The sequence below is a fragment of the Centroberyx gerrardi genome, chromosome 15 (assembly GCF_048128805.1).
Source record: "Centroberyx gerrardi isolate f3 chromosome 15, fCenGer3.hap1.cur.20231027, whole genome shotgun sequence".
Lineage (NCBI taxonomy): Eukaryota > Metazoa > Chordata > Actinopteri > Beryciformes > Berycidae > Centroberyx > Centroberyx gerrardi.
The window spans coordinates 16,590,515-16,612,254 of record NC_136011.1 but is presented as its reverse complement, the minus strand read 5'-3'; the positions used below and the strand labels follow the sequence as shown (position 1 = coordinate 16,612,254).

Below are 21,740 nucleotides of genomic sequence, written 5' to 3'. Positions count from 1 at the left end.
CTTAAAAATGAGAGAAAGCTAGACAAAAGACAAAGTGAAGGAGGGAGGTGGGGGCTCCAGTGTGTCTTGGTGAAGGCGTGACACAGAGTGGAGTGGAGTATATAGTCTGGCAGAGCGGCCTGAGGATCCTCCACTACTGTCACCTTGGCTCTAACTCTCAGCCCTGGTCCAACTGTCAGCTCAACTCTAACTCTAACAGTCCAAAATGGAGTCCCAGCCTAAAGTACTGCATGTCTTCGTGAAGACTGGTCCATACCATATTATTAAGCTATACCAAATGACATGCTGCGTTCTTGTGCCTTGCCACGAGGAATTATGATTACAGTATACAAAACAATGTGCTCGATTATTTATTACCTACCTGTCATTCTCATAGCATTACATGTTTTGAAGATTCACAGGTTTATTCCATAGATCTAATTATAGCTGTAGTTTAGACGTATGTACAAGATGGTTCATATTTGATTGATTTATCCGTGTGCACAGTTGAGATTTTTTTAATGAAATATTTTTTCATTTTCTGTGTATATCAATAAATATGCCAGACACTAGTAACTGCTTTTTACAGGTATCAGATTAAATTTGAGCAGGCCATCCCTCAGCAGTGACAGGAGTAAATGAAAGGGATATCTTTGTACAACCAGAGTAAACAGAGAAGAAACAAAGCCTGAAATCTGCCTTACAGTATGAGCCCTGGGCCCTTTTAATCTTGTTGTTCTGGGCCTGCTTCCAGCTACTTTGTATGTATGTATCTTAAATGGTGCACAACTGCTATTAAAACCCCCAGAGGAAAGCAGCCTTCAAAGCAAAAAACTCCTTGCTGACGACACCCATGGGACGCCTCACATTTGCTTGGCAGTTCGCTTTCATTACATGTCGGGGTGATCTGCACTGCAACTCCCGCTACACTCCCCTAGCTCCCTCACCCCCCCAAAAATGGAGCAACGGGAACAGATCCAAACTAAGAGTAAACTGTTTTACAGTTGCTGCACAACAAATAAACAAACATCTGGAAGCATTCAGAGTGGCCCATTAGAAGGGCTCTGGGTTTTGCCAAAAAGGGGTAAATGATGAGGAATGGGCTGTCGAGAGGCTGGTGGAGACAGGGGAGAGGCCAGATGACAGAGCTGTGGGTGCTAAGCACTGCCTTTTAGAGCTCAGCTGGGCTCAGAGAGATCTACACCTGCTGCTATCTCCTCCTCCCCTCCTCTCCTCCACCAGACATCTGGATGGGATACATGACTAATGGATGACTAAACCGCTAGTGTTGAAACTTAGCTGTTGTCATTACGAAGGGAAAGGTTGTTGGTTTGACTGATGACTTAATGTTCTTTGCAGAGTGCGGTTAGTAAAACTAAAAGTGAGTTTGAAGGCTTTCAAATTTATTAGGTAATGCTTCAAAAGAGATATACAGTTCCCTGATTTTGTTTATCAGGAGCTGGTATTAGCTAGTATCTTAAAGCCATAGCTTGATATCATCACTAACTGCATGGATCAGATGTTGTCATGAATATGAATATGAATGTTTTCATGAAGTCATGTTGTTTAAAATGAACCCACATGCCATTAGATATAGATTTTTTTAAATGAAATTAATTGATGCATTACCTCAGCCATCTGTTTCTCTATTCCTGGCTTGGCTTCCATGCCGTTCCTGACTAATACCTCAGTTCTGTTTGATGTCAGCCTCTACCTAGAATGAAAACACTCATCTTTCTGCTGATAATATTCCCTTTGTTTTTTGCACTGGCTTGATAAGTTTCTCTGAGTATGGAAATGTCTTCTCTGGAACTCGATGAGAAAAGACAGAGCACCTTTGACGTCTCCCATTAGACACATGTACGTGCTCTGCAAGACATTTCACTCAGCCTCGTAATGATTATACCAGCGGGATCTGTCCCCTGATAAACATCACTCTTTAACACAAAGACTCACACTGGCCCCCACACAACTAAAATGAGGCAAATGGAAAGAGCAAGGTTTAAGCCTTTCCTGCACACATCACAAATTGGTCCAGAGTATCCTTTGTGGGACTGGTTTTTATAAACATTTGTATTAAAGCAAAATATAGACAGTGTGTGCCTTCAACATCACTTGCTGTTCCAATCTGGATATTTAAGATAAGCACAAGAGGAATATGCAGAAGTATAGTTAGAGGGAAGGATATGGAGGAATCTTACTGCCAGCTATACACAGACAGGGTGTTGAGTGAGGCTGTGCACCCATCTTTATGAGGTGAATTGACAAAGTAAAGACATGGCCTTATTCCCTGACCTGAATTCATAAAAATGTTTCCCAAGTACTTTTCACTGCATCAAGGTTTTATTTCTGTGGAGTGTTTGCCAGTTTGTGAGTTGATGAGGTGTTTGAGATTAGTTTCTAAAGTGTGGGTGTTTTGTTGCCATCTTAGATGTATTCATGTAAATCAGAATACAGCCACAATCAATGCTCATAAAAAAAAAAAAAAGATGGGTATCATGTGTTTGAATGAGCATGCACACTTTTTCCCAGAGGCACTACTTAGATATCGTGCCAGGATATGAAATACTGTAGGTTGTCTGGGTATTTTCCTATACTCAAAATCAGATGCATGGCTCAATAATCCATTGCACACACTCATATGTATATTTATATACATGTATATTTTAGATTTTTAGGAAGTATTCTAGAATTCTAGAATGTATTATATATTAGCAATATTATCAGCAATATATATTAGCAATATATTATTATATATTAGCAATTACCAATTATCTGTATTCTAAAATAATACAGTATATTAATGTTTATAAATTAACAATTTTATATATTAATATAAGAAGATCAGCGAGAATGTATATATATGCCGTGTGTGTGTGTGTGTGTGTGTGTGTGTGTGTGTTTGTGTGTGTGTGTGTGTGTGTGTGTGTGTGTGTGTGTGTGTGTGTGTGTGGTGAGTGTGGGACCAACCCATCCAGAGGAAAGCGGGATACTAATTGCTAAACCTGTTCCACAATATATTTTTTCTAATCCAGACTCATTGTATATAATGAATAACGACCTTCTGAAAATCTAGTCACAGTCACATCAATCCATCCTGTGGCAGTGTAGCTCAAGTGATATATATATATACAGTGATATATATATATATATATATGCTCCCCCTCTATGAGGACAGGCTCTCTTTCCTTTATCGGAGTCAGATGATGTGATATTATTCCTCCCAGGAGTGGATTGGCTCAGCAACATGAATATCCATTAGAGCCGGCCTATGGAGATGGATGAGGGGAGAGAGGACGAGGCAAACTGGGCCTGCAATCCTTCACCGTGCCTCCACAACACACTGCACTGTCCGCATCCAAAATGATGAGAGCTCATTTTTGGAGGCAGGCCTGTCCTTGTTATTACTAGCCCTGGAAATCACCTCCACGTTCTCTCTTTCAGAGCAGGCTAGATTAAAATGCCAGGATAACCTCCTTAACTTCCGTGACAGTTTTAACTGCTGAACTCTGGCGTGCCAGTTCTAAACTGCTTTGAGAAAGCTGCCTTCCACCAAGTGTCATTATCTCCTCCGTTATCGGATGGCACTCCTCTCGCTGTGTCTGAATAATTCTGTTTGTGCTGGGTTTGGGGAAATGTCAGTGACACTATTGTTTTTACCTTGCCGTTTGATGTAGTTGAGTGAGTCTCCTGAGTGTCTTGAGTTCTTAAACTGATGTCGGACGTATACAGCAAGAACTTAAAGTGGAAAGATGGCACTGTCAAATTCTGTGCCATTCTAAGATATTTGTTTGTTAGTTCTTGCCACTACTGGTATAAAAGTAAATATTTTCCTCTTTGATATTTTTTCTTAATAAGGGATGTTTGAAAGTCACGTTGAAAATGTGCTGAAATTGTTTTGACTGAAGGGATCTAAACAGTTTCATTACGATGCCACTAAAAGTTCATAGATCAAATGAGATGTTTGATAGCTGAATCTGTTGTTGTTCCAAACTCATTGTACAAAGTAATCTGATGCCTCAGTGCTTTGTAGAACATCTACATTACTTTATAATGAACGTTTTGCATTTTAGAAAATATGTTTCGCATTTTAGAAAACTGAACCCGAAAGCTCACAATCATGCTCGTGAACTCAGCTCATCCATCCACCACCACTGAAATATGATTATGTTTAATAAACTTTGAACCATTCCCTCAGCAGTGGGAGAATGTGTAGCCTCTTAAATCTTTACCTTCCGTGACCATTAGAGACAAGCCCTTGTTATTTATGATGATACAGACCCAATTGGACTCACCCATTTAGACTTACTCAGGCACAAACAGACATAAGTTTGAAGCAATATGTTGGCCTCTACTCCGAACGTGTCAGACAGATAGACAAGGACATGAGTTCTTGCCAAGCAGGCCCAACCCTCTTGGAATAACATACCGCTGGTGCTCTGGACCTTGGTCTTCTTCCCAGTTGCACCGGTCATTCTCAGGAAAGCAGCAGAACATAAATCAGCCCAAATGGATAGGCCATACTGCTAGAGTCAGCTCTGAAATTCTGGGATTGCTAATGCAGTCAAACTATTATTCATTTTCCACCATGATTTGTAGCTGTGGTTCAGGACAACTGAGATGCGGTCTAGTCTTTCCAGTCTTTACTTTTAGTCAGAAGTTGGAGCAGGTTTCTATAGCCCTCCTGGTTTTCCAAAGGTGGGAGTCCATCATGGTAATTTAGGATGGGGGTTGGCTGCCAGATGGTTTTGGATATTTTTACAGCAGGATGGATGTAGGGTCCACCAGTTTTCCTCTGTGTCAGTACCCCTTGAAACAAATTGCTCAGCAAGCAGTTGGAGTCTGTCTGTGTGAGAAGGCTCTCTACCCTTCATTCTGATGAAGAGCTACTAACATGCTGGCAGATGCTAGACAACTTGTCATCCTAAAGGGGGACAGGATCAGACCACAATAAATCCTGATAGCTTTATAATTATTGTATATTACCGGGGATGTTTACAGAAAGATACAAAATGTCTCATATTTTAGATGGCATGATATGCCAAGTTAACAGAAACAGATACAGTTCTTGGTTAAACATATTTATCTTGTTGGTTTATGTAAGATCATATATCTTAATCAGTGTGTTTTTAATGAATTATATTTTGAGTAGACTGTAATTCTAGGGTAACTGATCTCACGCAGTAATCATTCAAGATGAAAACATGCCTTAATGCTAGTCTGGTTAATGGGTCCAACAAATTAGATTCCAATTCACTCGGTGGCCAGTTTATCATGCTGGCTGACAACACATTCTGTATGGCTTAACAACTGTGCTACATCACCAAACCTTTCTGTCAGGCATGATCGTAACATAGGCACGCATATAATCACCAATGCAGTGAAAAAGGGGGCGACCAGGGATAATTTACACAGCAACATAAAATGGACTCTACTGTCCTGTTACAGGCTAGGCTACAGCTTGCAATGACACAACAGCTACCTCTTCTTGTTGGCTATCTAGATGACATTCACACACACGCACACTATAATGGACCAAGACCGTCAATATTCTAGAGAATCAGTACCTGTAACGCCTACCTATATATATACCATCAGACCAAGACTGAAGATTATGGCAAGAATTTACATAGACTCCCAATGGAGATCCAGGCGGGCGACACATGTAGTGACGGTGTAACGATGACATAATATCTTTCATTTAGGTTTAATGTACATGTAGCATTCACATCGCGTTGGCTTAGTGTGTAAATGACACCTACACAACACTCATGCTGCGCAAGGTTTATCATGCGTTAGAGGATATCACCACTTAGCTAGCAATCTCCATAGTAACAGCTGCAAATGTAAACGCCTGCCTTGGAAAAATAGCATAACCCGTTGCTCAATGACAGAACTACACCCAAGAATGGTTCACCTAGCTTTGCCAAGACCTCAAGGAAAGTTTCCGTGCCCTAACTTATAATTTATCCTTTTTTAATAAATACGTTTTTAGCCGATTCTAATGCTATAGAATGCATTGTATGGTGAACGATGGTAGCGATTTTTACTGGGACTGGGATAAAATATCCTACAGTTGTAAATGAGATATCCGATTTTATATCAAAGCCTGCTAAAAAACAGTTGTACACTAAACATACATACAGTAATGAGCTCTGCTGGACAGGCTGCTACAGGCTCCATGCGTTGGCTTTTCCTGACTCTTGCTTCATATCTCTTGCATTTTATTAGGCAATTTAGTGATTGAATTATGACACCTGAAAATTTCCTAAGGGTCTTGGTAAGTTCGGTGAACCATTCTCAAGTGTATTTGACAATTCATACAGTATATTGAGCCAGGAGTTATTTTTCCAAGGCAGGCACACAGATGTGCAGATGTTACTATGTAAATTGCTATCAAAATGGCAATATCCTCTAATGCATAAACGCATGAATGTATATCAAATGCAATGCAGACATTCCAGGTAGGCATGGCAGGTACTGGTTCTCTGGAATATTGTGGGTCTTGGAACGTCGTCATATACACACATGCACGGACATATAAACACACGCACACACACAAACAAACACACGACGACGCACTCATTCCCAGATACTCTCAGTGCTCCAAAGCTATTGTGGTGGAAGGAGCTGAACTCATCTGTCAATTACGGTAAGCTCCATTGGGCCATTGTCTAAACTGTTTTCTCACTCACTGGTGAATCCAGTGATTTATTGTCAACCGCCTCGGCATCAATATACAATCGGGAGACACTAAGCTGTGATGTCTGAACACAAACTATTGTCAGAGTATCAGCATAGCTCACATTAAGTGCCATTTAGATTATTCATTGCATCGGGACTGTGTGAAAGGCTTGCTTGGATTTTTTTGCTGCTTGTAAAGGGAGGAGAGGACCATCATGCCATACACAGGAATCCCAGTGCTTTGGATCTGTTTACTGCAGCCTCACTATCCAACTGAATGAACAGTGTCCGAGCTGAACCAAACGCACCCACAGTATCAGAGATTTCAACTTGCGCCGCCCTGCCTTGGAAGTCCATTAGGTCAACTGGATATGAGTGTCATGCCTATTTTGTCGAACTGACATGTGGGTTTTATTTCTCTCAGAATATAACGGGGAGCCTCAGTTACAGGAAGTAGCAGGTCTTTTATGGTTTTACCAGCATCAACATTCCAGCTCAACCAGAATGAAAAGAGCGAGGTCACTGAAATGCTAGGAAGTCCAAAACAACCTTTTAATCTGTCACTATGATTTGCTGATGAAGTCACTTTAAGCAGAAGGAGCAGGTTTCTCTGTCATGATAATATAAGCAGACAAGTTATTTCACTGTCATAATTTGATCTGTAGATCGTTTCTGGCATGTTGTGTCGCTGCGAGATGATTGGATTGACTGAGTCATTTTGGTCAAACATATGAATTTATCCCAGATTGTTGTGATTTAAAAGGCTACTTTCTCCATTTCCCTCCCTCAGGACACCATGCGTTCAAAACTAAACCTTCTGATTAACCTCACAGAGTTGCAAGCCATCTAACCTTATCATATCTGCTCAGAAAGATGTAGTTCTTTGAATATGCGTTTGTGTTTGTATATGTTTGTATTTGAGTTGAGAATTTTATACTACTGTAACTCAAATATGTGCCTAACAAAACAGTGACTTCTAATTTGGTTGTCATCGAAAACATAATACAGTAAACACTTCATTAAGAATCTGGGCCATTTAAAACAAACAAATTATTTTAGTGCAAGGAATAGAGCATTTCCAGCCTTTAGAGCATGAGTGCCTGGATAGCCTCGTAAGAAAGCTAAAATATGTCTCTCCGTTTGACACCATTAGCTAGTGCTAACAGACAACCCTCGGCAGTGTTGGCCAACCAGTCCACACTATTTTAGGCGTCTTCTGGAGGGTGTAATTCTGAGTTAAAGATTCAGACAGTTGGATAGCAGAAATAGGGGAAAAGGGCATGATATTGGATAAAGTGAAATGAACATGTTCACATGTCTGGCGGTAGGCTCTTTTGTTTGCACACTGTGACCCTGAGATGCAATGTCTCTGGGCTAGCCTATTGTTTGTTTTGTGCCCTTTGATCCATAGTGTCTCTGGTTAAAATAACGGGCTTAGTTATATTATTTTCTCTTTAGATCGTACCCATATTGTATGGAGTGAATTCAGGGTTTTATCAGAGCACCCCCACCGTAGAAAATGATGTACCATTGTACATGTTATTGTTTTCCCTGATGTAGCAGGCAGTAGATCCTAATGGCAGAGCAGAGAGGATGATATTAAGATAACCTTGGGAGAGAAGCGATAACGCGGCCATGGGCATCTGTCCTTCCTGCCATCACTAACCCACTGTGACATTTTGGCTGAGGAGCGGCTCAAGCTACAGCACAAACAGCTGATTTCATACTGCACTTTTTATACAAACACTCGCAGGGAAGCGATAGTTTTGGTTATTGTCCAGTTTTAGAAATTGCCTCCTTGGTCAGGTTGCATTGTGATATGCTGTTAGCCGTTTGACTATGCCGCTGTAAGCCTGAGAAATACAATGAACAAATCAAGTGTATTAGCGCTGTGATGTGCAGTCGATAATATTTGGCTTCATTAATTCCCATGCCCTGAGATGACATCCAGCCCCTATTAGGTTTGAAATCTCATCCCCTTCTCCTCTATACCTCAGCTGTGGCTCAACCAAGCAGCCAAGCAGATAATACGCTCTGAGCTCTGAAACATGTACCATTATAATTAGCTTTGTCAGGTCCTAGCCCCTACAACCCTCATGCAGATAATATGATAATATGTCTTCATAACCGGCTGACCTTACATGCTCAATATTTCTCCCCTTATGAAGATTACATGTCAATAAAGTAATTGAGTCCCGGGGTGTGTGGCAAGTGAAGATTTAGGTTATTGGACTTTTCGGGGCAGTGATGTACGAGCGTTATTATTCTACCTGTCAGGAGATGTGCAGGGGGCTGAGGACAGTCCGAGGGTGTCAGGGGAAAGGAGGAGAGAGCAGAGGGTGCAGGGGGGAGAGAGAGAGAGAGAGCGAGAGGGAGACAGAGATAAGGGAAGAGCAAAAGAGAAAGGGGTGCAAGAGGAGGGGAGGGTGCAGAAAGAAATGAAGTGAGCCAAAGAGAGACGCAGACAGGGGAGAGAGAGAGAGACGGAAATGAAGAGAGGAGGGAGGGAGGAATGGGGAGAGGAGAAGAGGCGAGATCATTCCTCACAGGGAGGGACAGATCCACAGTTAATCATCCCCTCATCCCTTCATCTCTCTGTCCCCTCCCTCACTCCCTGCATATGAAGGGGGGGATATGTCATATTAATTAAGAGAAGTAGAGTTACAGTAGAGCCATCCGTCTGTACGGACAAAGCCAGGCCAGAGGGGGATGAAATATTCCACACATCGCAGCGCTGTTATCACCTCTGCCTCACGCCTGATTGGCTGCTGTGGTGTTCGTTGGTTATAAGTTCTGCCGGTGCAGGATGCCACGTGATTTGACACGACCAGCATGTAGCGTCACCTGGAATACGTTTTTTGGTTGTTTTTATCTTATGGTATCTTATATTTATTTATTTGCTTGTTTGCTTGCTTGTATGTTTTAATAGATGGTCAGTTGTGATAGCGATTACACTGCCATCCAAAGTTTTTGTTGTGTAAATACTTAAGAATTATTTGAAATGAATTTTAAAAAAAAATAGTCAGAAAAGAAACACTAGGCTTCACTAATTGCTTTTGTGTGTGTGTGTGTGTTTCTTCCTTTTTCTTTTTTCATGGCAAATTTGGTGACAAATTGCGCTAAATGTCATATGTCAAGGTACCATTTTGGCCGTCATAATTTGACCGTCACTGCTAGAGACAGAGGAAATGGGATGTGAAAATGAGAGTGTGGTCAATTGAGGCCCAACAATGAAGGTTACACACGTTTTCAACTGAAAGAGACAGAGGCAGGGGACACACAAAGACAGAGAGGGAGAGCAATGTTAAAGGATATTTTACCATGTCCTTTTGGATTAGGCCTGGAGATTGATATCTTCCAGTCAGATGAAGCTCTGATGTGAGTGATCCAGCCCCTCCATCATTGTGACATGCGGCTCTTGGCTAACGCTCATCCGTGTTGATGGGCACACCCTACGCCACAAGGGCCCTGGCCAACCTACCCACCTTCCTCTCTCTCCGTCTCTCTCAACCTCTCTCTACCATCCCTGTTCTTTTATTTCCACCGCCCTTCTCCCCTGTTTTCTGTCACCATGTCATGTCCAATCACTGTTTGGCTGGCCAGGCACTCAGTCGGGCAGGCAGGGAGCAGGAGCCCCAGGTAGAGAACTGCCTAACAGGCGTCAGGATGGGCACTGAAATGACTCTAATAATGGGGTCCCAGTGTGGCCCAGACAGGCCAGTCAGTTAGCAGGGCCAGGATGTGGAGTAATAAGTGTTTGATGTCTGCAGGGGAAGGAAGTGTGAAGGAGTCGAGCCGACGCCGGGCCCCCTTGGTCAGGCAGGTGCAGCCAGCCGGGGTCCAAGGGGGACGGCTGTGGAACCAGACGTCAGATTAGTATTGATATGTGTCATGCTGGAGGTTGCCAGGCTGTTTGTTTAAGAGAGTGTCTTAGAGTAGCAGCAGTCATGCGGTAATTGATGTCTAGCTCAAAAAGAGGAGTAGTTGGAGGACAAACTGAACTGCCTAGCACCGTGTGAAAGGCACGGGCTTTCATAAAACCCTTAATAAAACAACCATTGTCAATTTTATGGCGTGATTATGAAAGTAAGTGCTAGAGAATTAAAATTGTGCAAGTGTGCATGCGTACGTGCGTGTGTATGTATGCATGTGTAAAACTCCAGTGGCAGTTCCTCTTGTGGCCAAATTTGCTGGCCATCTTTGATTTGATGGAGATTGCCACTGACAGGTAGTGAGGTGCCATTTTGTCCACTGACGCGTGAAGTCCATCATTGTCTGTGTGGTTGAGTTTAGTTAACATGGCACTTAGCGACTGACATTGCTTTAGAGCCAACAAAACACTGTCATTGTCGTGTCATTTATCTTTGGCTAACCAATTTTCGATGTGTTCCCTGCTGAATGCCTCACTGAACGCTTCTAACTATCTAGGCGTGTTCAGAGTTTCAGTGCCCTCTAAACATAAATGCTATTTCAACCCCGCGCCTCAACGCATACTACGTCTAACCCAGATATCAGAAGGAATAGCTTGCCCAGCACCTTTCATTGATATAGCCACCGTTGTCCTTTCTAGTATGCCTATCTAGTAACAAGCGACTTCCCTTTGAACAGTTTTATGTGGTTGTAATTGACCTGACAATGGGGTTCATTATGCAGTCCCTTTCATGCTGTTTTGCCTGATAATTATTATTTAATGTGTTCGGATGGAGAGCATCATTAATTCATCCCTTCCTCCAATGTCAAAGAGATGAGCAGTGAAGTTATCACTCTCTGGTGATTAATATTATGCTCTTTTGTTATTGAATCCTGTCCCAGTGATTAAACTTTCATTGAGTGACTCGCCGTCCGCTCTTATTAACAGCGCCATTACCGAACGCAGCCAAAACGCTAATTGCGGTTTTCACTTTTTCTTTCTTTTTTGGTCAGAGGTTTGAACCACTTATCTGGGCTTTTCTTTTAATTAGAAATCCTGGGTGTAATGAAGAACACAATCGATCAGTGTCAGGCCGTGTGGTGTGCGTGTGTGGTGATTTGTGATCCACATGTTGACGGAGAAAATGAGCACTTATGATTACCAGTGTCATTAGTGGTTTCATGCACCTTCAAGGATAGACGAACCTTTTCAATAACTCTAGCAGTAAATAACCCGCTTGTCATAATTGTGCTGACAGGAGAGTTTTCGGTTTTCTCATATGCAAAGTGCGTGTTGTCAGCCCTGTGGTGCGTTGGCTAGATGATAGTGGATGCCTTGAGAGAGGCGCTCCAAGGGGATTAGGACTTTGTAAACTGGCTGAGTCCCCCGCCTTAAACCGCCCTCCTCTTATCTCCAGACGCCAGAGCTACTGTAACCAGTGTTCTCTCCTGGCTCTATGTGGAATAAATGTCACTGAAATTAATTTCACCGTTTTTTCATTAGACCCCCACAACGGTAATCTCTTTCTTCAGTCAAAATTTATGTCCCCCAGAATTCAATTTCCTTTTCATCCTCATAAGTTGGGAGTACAAAGACTGATAGGCATTTATCTGGTTATAACTGTAATTCACCCATCAATGAATAATGCCATCCTCAATTTACAGTGTTTGATTCTAGTCATTTAGTGAACTGACAGTGATGGATTGTCATTTTCCAGGGATGAACCAAAGCTACTGATGTACTCAAAACATAACAGATACACATGCATTGCATTCTATGCCTATATACAGTAACTGTGTCTATATTTATTGTATGTGTTTAAAATGTCATTTTGTAATCTATCTATCAGTAATGACCCTCATCACAAGGCTAGTCTCCCCTTTAACAGGAGGTCTCAGTCCCTGAAGCATGTAAAAAGATATGTGTTATTGTTGCCCTGTAAGGAGAATCATGTGGCAAAATCAACCTGGTATTGATCAGGGCTGGTTGAGCCACGACCTAGCAACCTTCCCCTGACAGCCTATCAGCCCGGGGCAACAGCAAATCTTTCAACTCTCCGTCTCCCACACATTCTCTCCCTCTTTTTCATCCTTTTTTGGCCTTCCCGGCGTATTTTTATCCAAGTCATGCACGCAGTTCCAAAATCCGCCCTGTTCCAGCTCTTTTTGTCTCAGGCTTGGACTCTTCCACCCCAATAATTTAAAACTCCACACCTGACTATAAAGTCAAAACAAACTGCCAGTGAAAGCTGGCTGCGTGACGACGGATACAAACATACATCGCAATAAATAAAAGCTCAAGAATGTGTTAGAGGGAGCAGAATGAGAGAATGATGAAAGTATATATAACATGGTTGAGGAGCATGATGTTTGAATGGGCTGACAAGCTAACCACTGACTGACTGACAGGAACTATACACATGCCAGGCTGACTGGTGAGAAGAGTTTGGAAAGTCTGACATCAGAGCTTCATCCAATGTCAACAGAGAAGGCAATGGGTTGAGCATACTATCTCTCCTCCAGTTTAATGAATATGCATGCTATTAGGGAGCCTTGTTAAGCCAAAACCGTTAACGCAAATTAGAATCAATTCACCACTGGATAGATGATACTGGGTGCTTTTCCCAGTATTCCAGCACAAGATACAGCAGCACATTTCTATGAACTGGCAATGTGTATCTTGGATGTTTTTTTTTGTTTTTATCGTTTTAGTATGTAATTAAATCTACTGTATGTATTACTGGCCTTTGTGCCTTGCAATGCACTCTTGGCTGGCTGGAGTATTTCTTCTGTTGTAGGCACTATAATCCCCTCCTTCCTGTCTCTCCTGCCCTCCTCCCATCCCTCCTTCCATCCCTCCTTCTCCCTGCCTTCTCCCCAGCCTCTGCCTGGGTGAAAAATGGGGCGCATTTCCCTGATAGCCCGTGTGGATGTGGAGAGTATAAATGGCTAATGAATTACAGATGAACATTGACGCAAATTAATCTTCCTGATGTCCCAGGGTTATATGGCAGCCATTTAAAAGTTTAATCAATACGCTGAAGTTGAGAACATGCAGGCGCTGCAGTTGTTTGGCCGCAGTAAACAGCCAGGAGGGGAACGGGGAAGGCCTGGGCCCAAGGCATGCATCATAATGACAGCTATTTATGTTTAATGGACTAAATATTTTTTATTGGGAGAGGACAAATGTCACTTTAACTCTCGAAGTTATATGCAGCACTTTTGTCTGAGGCCCAAGAGAGAGAGACGGGTGACACCTCAGCTGTTAAGATGGTAAACTAATAGACAGAATAGAGTAAGCATAGATTCTGTTTCAACATGCCATATTAAGCCTCCACTACTTTCATGAGAAATAGGCCTTCATAAAAATGATAATAAGATAGTCCTCTTGTTGGTGCCATCTGTATGCTTCACAGACTGACTTTCACTCTTTTTCTTTCTCACTCTGACTCTCTCCCTTTATGATACATATGCAAACACACCCACACACACACACACACACAGAGCCCTTGTTTTGGTTTAATATCGAACATTAGTGACATAATCTTGGCTCTGTGTTTAACAAGCTTCAGTATTATGAAGCTCTCTCTACAGGTGGAACCAGCTGCTATATATATTTATTCCCTGTAGAAAATGACTGATACTTTTGGCCGACTCTTCTTCTTTGGAAATAATTACCAGACAGCTTTCATGATGTTAACGAGAAATATCATGGGTCACCAATAAGAGATACGGGCCTGCAACTATGCACACATACGGGCATGTGTGAGCACATACACACACACACACACACACACTCATCATGCCCACACTAAGTGAATCAATCCCATTTCTTTCCATGACAATGTGCTTTGTGTGCCAGCCAGCCTCTCTGTGGGCTGAATCGCAGTCCACTGGCTGCTGGTTTATGGGGCGCAGGGGGGTTATCTATCCACAGGCCTTCCTATAGTGAGGAGGTGGCGACTCCATCTCATGACGTTGGGCTGAACTGATAAAAGGACAGCCGGAGATAGATCGTGTCCACAATAATAGCCCAGGCTCACAGTAGCCTACGCCCCGAGCCCATAAGTCACTCTCACACTGACTCTTATGGATGCCTGCCCCCAGCCCCTCCGCCTGACCCCCATCCCCCACCCGTCCGATTGTGTTATTTCAACCCTTCGAGATAATACAGAAAGTTTAATTGCCTTGTTAATTGATTTTTTTTTTCCTCATTGCATTATTTCCCTGATGGATGGCGGCACTGATGGAATTGTTGGCTGAGAGGCCAAACAGGACGGTGGGACAGAAAAGGAGAAGATGACACAAGGACAGCAAATGAGGGGAATCAAAGAGAGCAAATAAGAAGAAACGAGTGTAGGGAGTATGGGTAGGAGGAAGACAAAGAGTGGAAACAGTTGAGAGGAGAGGGGAGGATAGATGTAAAAAGGAGAGAGGAGGAGAAACTGGGATTGGAGGGAGTGGATTCATGCCTAGAATAGATAACCTTGATGTTAAAAGCTACATCCGTCGGATGTGTCTTTCCGTGACATATTGATGGCCCTTGAAAAGAGTCAAGCTGATTGTATGCAGGGAGCAATCATTAAACCTACTCCATCTCTCTCTCTCTCTCTCTCTCTCTCTCTCTCCCTCTCTCTCTCTCTCTCTCTCCCCCTCTGTGTGTGTGTGTGTGTTGATTAAAGGCATAGTTGTTCAAGATTTTAAGAACTTGGAGTCCCTTCACGTCATCTAACAAAAGCTCTAGTCTTAGTGTTTTTGAGATGGGCTAAAAATTTCCCTGGAAAAAAATCCCAATCATTTTCTTCCAATACAATATAGAATGGCTTAAAAAATATTTGTCTGGAAAAATGTTGTCGTCTTTTAAAAAACAGGACTATTCCTTTCTCATAAGTAGTAGCTTTGTCTGCAGGGATTTTGCAGTGCCCTAACTGACTTATTAAGCTCATCCTTCCTATATTTACTACCTATAGAAACTGGAAATATTCCTTGTGCGCTTGGTTGAAAATAAACATACATCTGCTCCCAGTAAGATATTCTATTTCTTACCATACCCATTATTTGATTTTAAAAAAGACAACAAAAAACTCATTGTCATTGTTTTTTTTTGTTTTACCATAATGTGTTGATGTGATGTGATTGGAGTACTGTACATAGGAGGCTTTGTACAGCTAGCTAACTCACACTGTGGCAGAATGGCCCATCAAGCCCCCGTAGAGAGGACACATGCTTTGGGTAATCAGCTCTGAAAAGACCAGACTGTCTGAGGATGAGCCTACACTGCAGTATTCACCAGGGGGAAGATACAAGATACTAACTGTACAGCCTTTTAATAAAGACAAGAGGGCTAGCTACTCCCCTTAAGAACAACAAGGTGCTGCGTGACATATGCAGAACAAAGGCCTGATTGTTCCTCTGCCAGGGCATGATGGAAACACGAGCCTCCACATCACTTTTTTTAATCTGTCACTTTAATGGCTGCTCTCACTGTTCTCACTGTGTACTGTAATGCGTGCGGTGTGTGCGTGTGTGTGTGTCTTTGTGTGCATAAGGTGTGAGTATGTGTGTCTGTTGGTGTATGACAATGTGTATATGGGTGTGCGTTCATTCGAGTGAGCTCATCCATGGCCTAGGATACACAGAGGATATCCTAGACTACGGGGTTTGACACTGTACCACTTGTTATTAAGTATCAGTTCATCAGGCGGAACCCCACAGGCCTGAGCAGGCCGCAGAAGGTGTTATGTAAGAGCGAGCTTGGCTTTGCACTTTTAAGTTATTCCCCTCTCCGTCTCTCACCACCCCATCGCTCTCTTCCCTCCTCTTGTAATAAGAGCGAGCTCTCGCTGTGAAGGGAACGCGGCGATCTGGAATGTGTTTACGCACAACATCGGCTGCTTAATGCTGAAATGTACCGAGAGCTTGCCAGGTTACGCACAAAATTAATAGACTCATTCACACACCCCGTCCCTGCTCCTCCACCCGCTGGGAAACAGACCTCTTCCCTGTTCCTCATTCCATTCTTTCCCCTTATTTTAATTCTCTCTCTTCTTTCCTCCTTTGATCACAGATATCTTTTTTTTTTTTTTGAAGCGCTGTTGGAGAGTTACAGGTCACACATCGTCCAGAGCTTTCTGATTGGTGCTGGAGGATGGCAGAATGTGTTCCCATCCAATCCTCCTCAGTCCCCATGGGCTAGTGACGAGCTCAGCAGAGTGTGAAGTCTTGAGGGGCCCCTAGCTTTAGTCCCTTCATCTGTGAAGGTTATCTCTGAAAGGCTTTGGTTGCAACCTACAAATATATCCCCTCTAGGTAATGTCTTATAGGAGCCTTGGTTCTGGTATCTCAGTGGGTAATCTCTTAAGGGCCCTACTCCTGGAGTGAGTGAGTCTCTCTGCGGGTAAGCTGTGAATATGTGAAAGGCCCAGCACCCATGTGATCAGAGCGCTGCGAGACACCCCGAGTCCTGTGGTGTCGAGCCCAGTCTCCAGCCGTGGCACCTATATCCCCAGGCGAAGCACGGCAGCTGGAATTCATTCCCCCCTCCTCACCGCCTGAGACGCTCCCATGCACACACACATACACACACAGACACACACATCCAGACGCACACGTATATGTACCCTCACACACCGGGGGAGCAGGCAGGCATGGAGCTGGTCCCGGATTTTATCGGAGGTGACAGCTCCTCACACTTCAGTGTTTGGATCACCTCAAGTAGCTGGGCTATGAGGGGAAATGAGCGCTGCTCCACTACAAAGTCCAGATTTAGATTGACTGAGCTTGTCCCCGGGCCTGTGGGCTGCTGCTGCCGCTGTACTGCTCCTCCGCCTGACAGAACACCCACTACTGCTGCGAGGGACTAGTGTGTGTGTGTGTTTGTGTGTGTGTCTGCGTATGTGTGCGCATGTGTGTGTGTGTGTGACTTAGTGGAGCCTACTTTGAAGAGTCAGAGAGAGTGGGGGAAAGAGAGCGATGTGTCAGGTTTGGTTAGAATTGAGGGTGGCATCAGAATATGCTTGGCACTAATATGGCACCAGTATCTCTGTCCCCGTCTCTGCTTTCTGTCACTTAGTTGCCATTCTCTCCCCGCCCTTGACAATGTCTCTTCGGATTATGTGATTGGACTTAGCGCTCGGAGCACCCCTCATCCCTCTGCGACACCGCCTCTCCCATAAGTCTCTCCTCTCCTGCCCTGTCTCCGGCCTGCCCCCCTCGCCGGCTATAATGCACTTGATGTCTATTTAAAAAGCCTGGCGAAAGCTGTATCTGTTCTCCTGTCAGAGGATCATTGACAGCACTAATGCCACTTGTCCTTGCCTCATTTGCCGAGAGGTGACACCTAGCTGCAGCCCACCGCATTCATCAAGTGGCACTGTGAGCGCTGTGACATCAGAGGCGCTGCAAACCAGTCGCGGAGCTCTGGGCAGCTTTCTCCCTGGACAGCAACACCTCTCATTACCCACAAGAAAGCACTGTCGGCCATTTTGGCTTCATCCTCTGAGGTGCATGGAGGGCATATTATATGGCTTTATCTGCAGCACTCTGGTCAGCTGATTTCTATAAATGGCATTCCACCAATGCTACCCTTGCTGAACTTTTCCTTTTCATAAAGTAGATTTAGGGAATTGTACCTCATTGATACAATAATTCTAAATATTTTAATAAACAAGGCGTTATGTATGTTTTTAATAGACTCATATGGATATAGACAGACTTGGACTTCTCCTCCTCCTCCTCCATGTTTCAGCGTGATCTCGATTGAATATAACAAATCCTTAACACAGATGGGTGATAATAAGAGGTCATAGTGCAGTACTGTTACCCAGAGTCCTGTCCAAGCCTATTGGCTGGTCTTGATCAAGCTTTTTCAGGAGGCACATCAAATGAAACGTATGTCTTCATTACTGTAACTTCCCAAGTGGCATTATGTGGTAGCATGGCAAGCCATTGCATACGCGATACACAGTAGTTCCTCTCTACCAAAATCAATCTTTAATATCAGGCTACTGTACTTTGTGACCCTAACACTCACACACCCACATATACACACACAAACATGCCACACCCCTGCCTGCTGATTGTTGTAATAATTGCTCGCTGTGATGGCTCAGTGTGTGAGTGTGTGTGGGTGGATGTAGGGCTGTGAGCTTGTTACTGTCAGGACTTTGCCCTGAGGCCATGCTGGTCCTCCTCTGGAACAACATGCTCAGTCTTCCCAGCAACAGGCCATGACTGATCATCCTGTCTGCATATACTGGGGTGTCTAAAGCTGAATGGTACACAAGCAAACAAAGAAATTAGGAGAGTAAAGTGGAATGGATAACACTTTATCATTTACTCATTGTGACAAAAAAACCAAACTATCATTACTGTGTTTAATAACAAGAAAAGTGGTTAATGCTTTTTAAATTTTATGATTTCAGGTCAGATTGATTAATATAAGGATAAACCTGCACCCCACCTGACATTTTCTTATGATCTTTTCCCATTTCTAGGGGTGTTCGCCAAGTGTCGCTATGTCTATTACGGCAAGCACTCGGAAGGCAACAGATTCATCCGCAATGACCAGCTCTGATGGACAGCTGGACAGCCAAAAAGAGGGACATGCATGACGACGGATGTTGACAGAAAGAAAGATGAACAAATCAATTCCTTATTTATAAAGCCCTCCCCTTGTATTTGAGCTTTGGGCCAGCGACCTGATCTCTCACTGGGAAAAGATTTAACTTCATCACCAGATCTTGACATGATTATGTAAGGAGAATTACTTTTTTTTTTCTTCTTTTTTTTAATAATCCTCCAGCCCCATAGTAATGGCCTCCTGTGCTGAGCTGGGTCTGCTTCTGCCTCCCTGCTTCAAGCTCAGAGCCAGAGTCAGGACTGACACTCCCATTGACATGATTGCCTCTAAGCATCAGCAGCCCCACGACTCCAGACATACACGCAAGGACATTCTTTCTATCTCTCCCACCCTATCTCTCCCTCCCTGTCTCCCTCTCTCTCTCTCTCTCTCTCTCTCTCTCTCTCTCTTACACACAGTCAGTGACAAACAGATCCAGCCAATTGCATGCTTTGCTTTGACAGCCATGATGGATCACCCGTCCACTACCGCCACTAATCAAGGGTGAAAGGGGTGATGGTCACACACCTGGGGCCTGACATGGGCTCCTCTCTCTCTCTCTCTCTCTCTCTGTCTCTCTCTCTCTCTCTCTCTCTCTCTCTCACACACACACACACACACACACGCACACACAACTACAGTCTAAAATATTTGGACAGTCCGTAAAGAGTTTGACAGAACTAGTCTCATGCAACCTGGCTAAACACTCTAAAGATGTACAGTCCAAACTTCATCTCTTTTCTAAGGCGTGACAGTCTGTATGGTTTAGCTGGGTGTGGGGGTGGTGTGGGTGTGTGTGTGGGTGTGTGGGTGTGTGTGTGGGTGGGTGTTAGTCCAGGCCCGGCTCTTTCTGTGAGCCATAATGTGCTCAGTCCACTATGGGTGCAGACCACTAAGGCTCTGAGGGGAGCTACAGAGAAGACTGTAGTAGCTTTAAGAGAGTAAAAATATATCATGAACTGAAGTCGTTATCCTTTTTCCTTTTTTTATTGTATTTGTATGAATTCATACACGTTTTATTTTTGTCTCTCTCTGAAGAAAAACAGAAACTGTGTTATAGCTGCAGTCCAACAACATAGGTCTGTCTGATGTGTGATTCAGTAGCAATGCTTCAATCAGTTTCTGATTATACAATACACAGATTAGTACGTCTGATGTAACATTAATTCAGAGAGAACTATTTTCAGGAATAGATGTATTCAAATGCAGCTTTTAAAGACAAAAACATTTCCAATATCAGCCTTCATGACGTGTGGTATTCATTCCAGGTTTATTAAACTGACTAATACTTATGTATTGTAATATGGTCCCATTTGTTCCTGTATATTGCTGTTAACCACAACATTTCATCCATGTTTTGTTTCTCATAGGCTTCTGCCAAAAAGCAACCAATCACAGACTATGGAAATATTCCTTAATCTGATTATTAAGGAATAATAATAAATAAATGAATATAATGTTTTGGTAACACTTTACTTGAAGTGCATTGTGATGCATTACAGATGGATTACAAGATGAACATTCAACTCACTTTAATATCAAGTCATTAACTATACAGCTGCCCCCAAAAGTATTCAACCCCTCATTTTTTGAACAGTGTGTACATTTTATAATCTTCTGACTTTAATCATTATCATGCATTCACAATCTTCTTATAATGTGCTTATGATGCCTTATGCTGTATCAGAACCACTTCAGGTAAAGTGCTACCCTTTTTTAATTTCTTATTTCTTATTTTCTCTGTGCAACTATTCAATTTGAAATTTTGGCCTAAACAAATGATGTGATATAGTTGATCTCCTGTACAATTTGTATTAGCTGGCTCTCTTTACTTGATTAAAAAAGTTCAAGTAACATCTTTATCTTGTCAAATTGATACACTTCTAAAGCTACACTTGTACTTTCACATTCATTCCCACTCAGCCGCCACAGTGCACAGTTTCATAGCGATCAAATGTCCATCACAGTGATAATTTTTCCAGTGCAAAGCCTACAGACCCAATTGACATTTTAATGGCCCCAGTTGGGCCTCGTTACAGTTACAAAAGTGGATGGGAGAAGTGTTCCTGAGTGAAAAACCTCTTGTCAAGCCATGAGGCTCAGGGATTACACCAGGCCCTTCTCAGCAGTGATGTACCTGTATCAACCATGGTGATCAGATAGAGAGGAGAGGCTGTGTATAGTGGGGATTTGAGGGAAACCATGTGGAGCTTCAGTCCAGCACATCAATCATCCTCAGACAGATGAAGGAAAGGTCAGAGATAGCCCCACACCATGTTTGTTCACTGTGCCTGTGTCTCTGTTTATTTCGATTATCTTAAGCATTTGTGTTTATTTGCATGGTTGTGTGTGTGTGTGTGTGTGTGTGCATGCATTCATGCTTGTGTATGTGTGCATGCATTTCCTACGGGACCGTGTGGCCATATTCCCGCTGACATGCCGTTCAGGAGCCTGGTCACTAGTGCCGGCGTTTCAAAATGACAAGGTTTATTTGTCTGTGTTTTGATATGCTCAGAGGAAACTGGGGCTGACAGCCGGAGGAGGCAGG

At 43.1% G+C, this 21,740-nt stretch overlaps 1 protein-coding gene across 1 annotated transcript in view; it reads left to right on the top strand.

Moving 5' to 3' along the window:
• The window catches only part of lrmda (leucine rich melanocyte differentiation associated), a 196,810-nt gene extending 175,790 nt beyond the window's left edge, over positions 1-21,020 (top strand). Inside the window, exons 7-8 of the mRNA XM_078288817.1 lie at positions 19,068-19,994; positions 20,065-21,020. Coding sequence (XP_078144943.1) covers positions 19,068-19,147 — 80 coding nt within the window. The 3' untranslated portion in view covers positions 19,148-19,994; positions 20,065-21,020. The remainder of the gene's footprint in view (positions 1-19,067; positions 19,995-20,064) is intronic.
• The last annotated feature ends 720 nt before the right edge of the window (positions 21,021-21,740 follow it).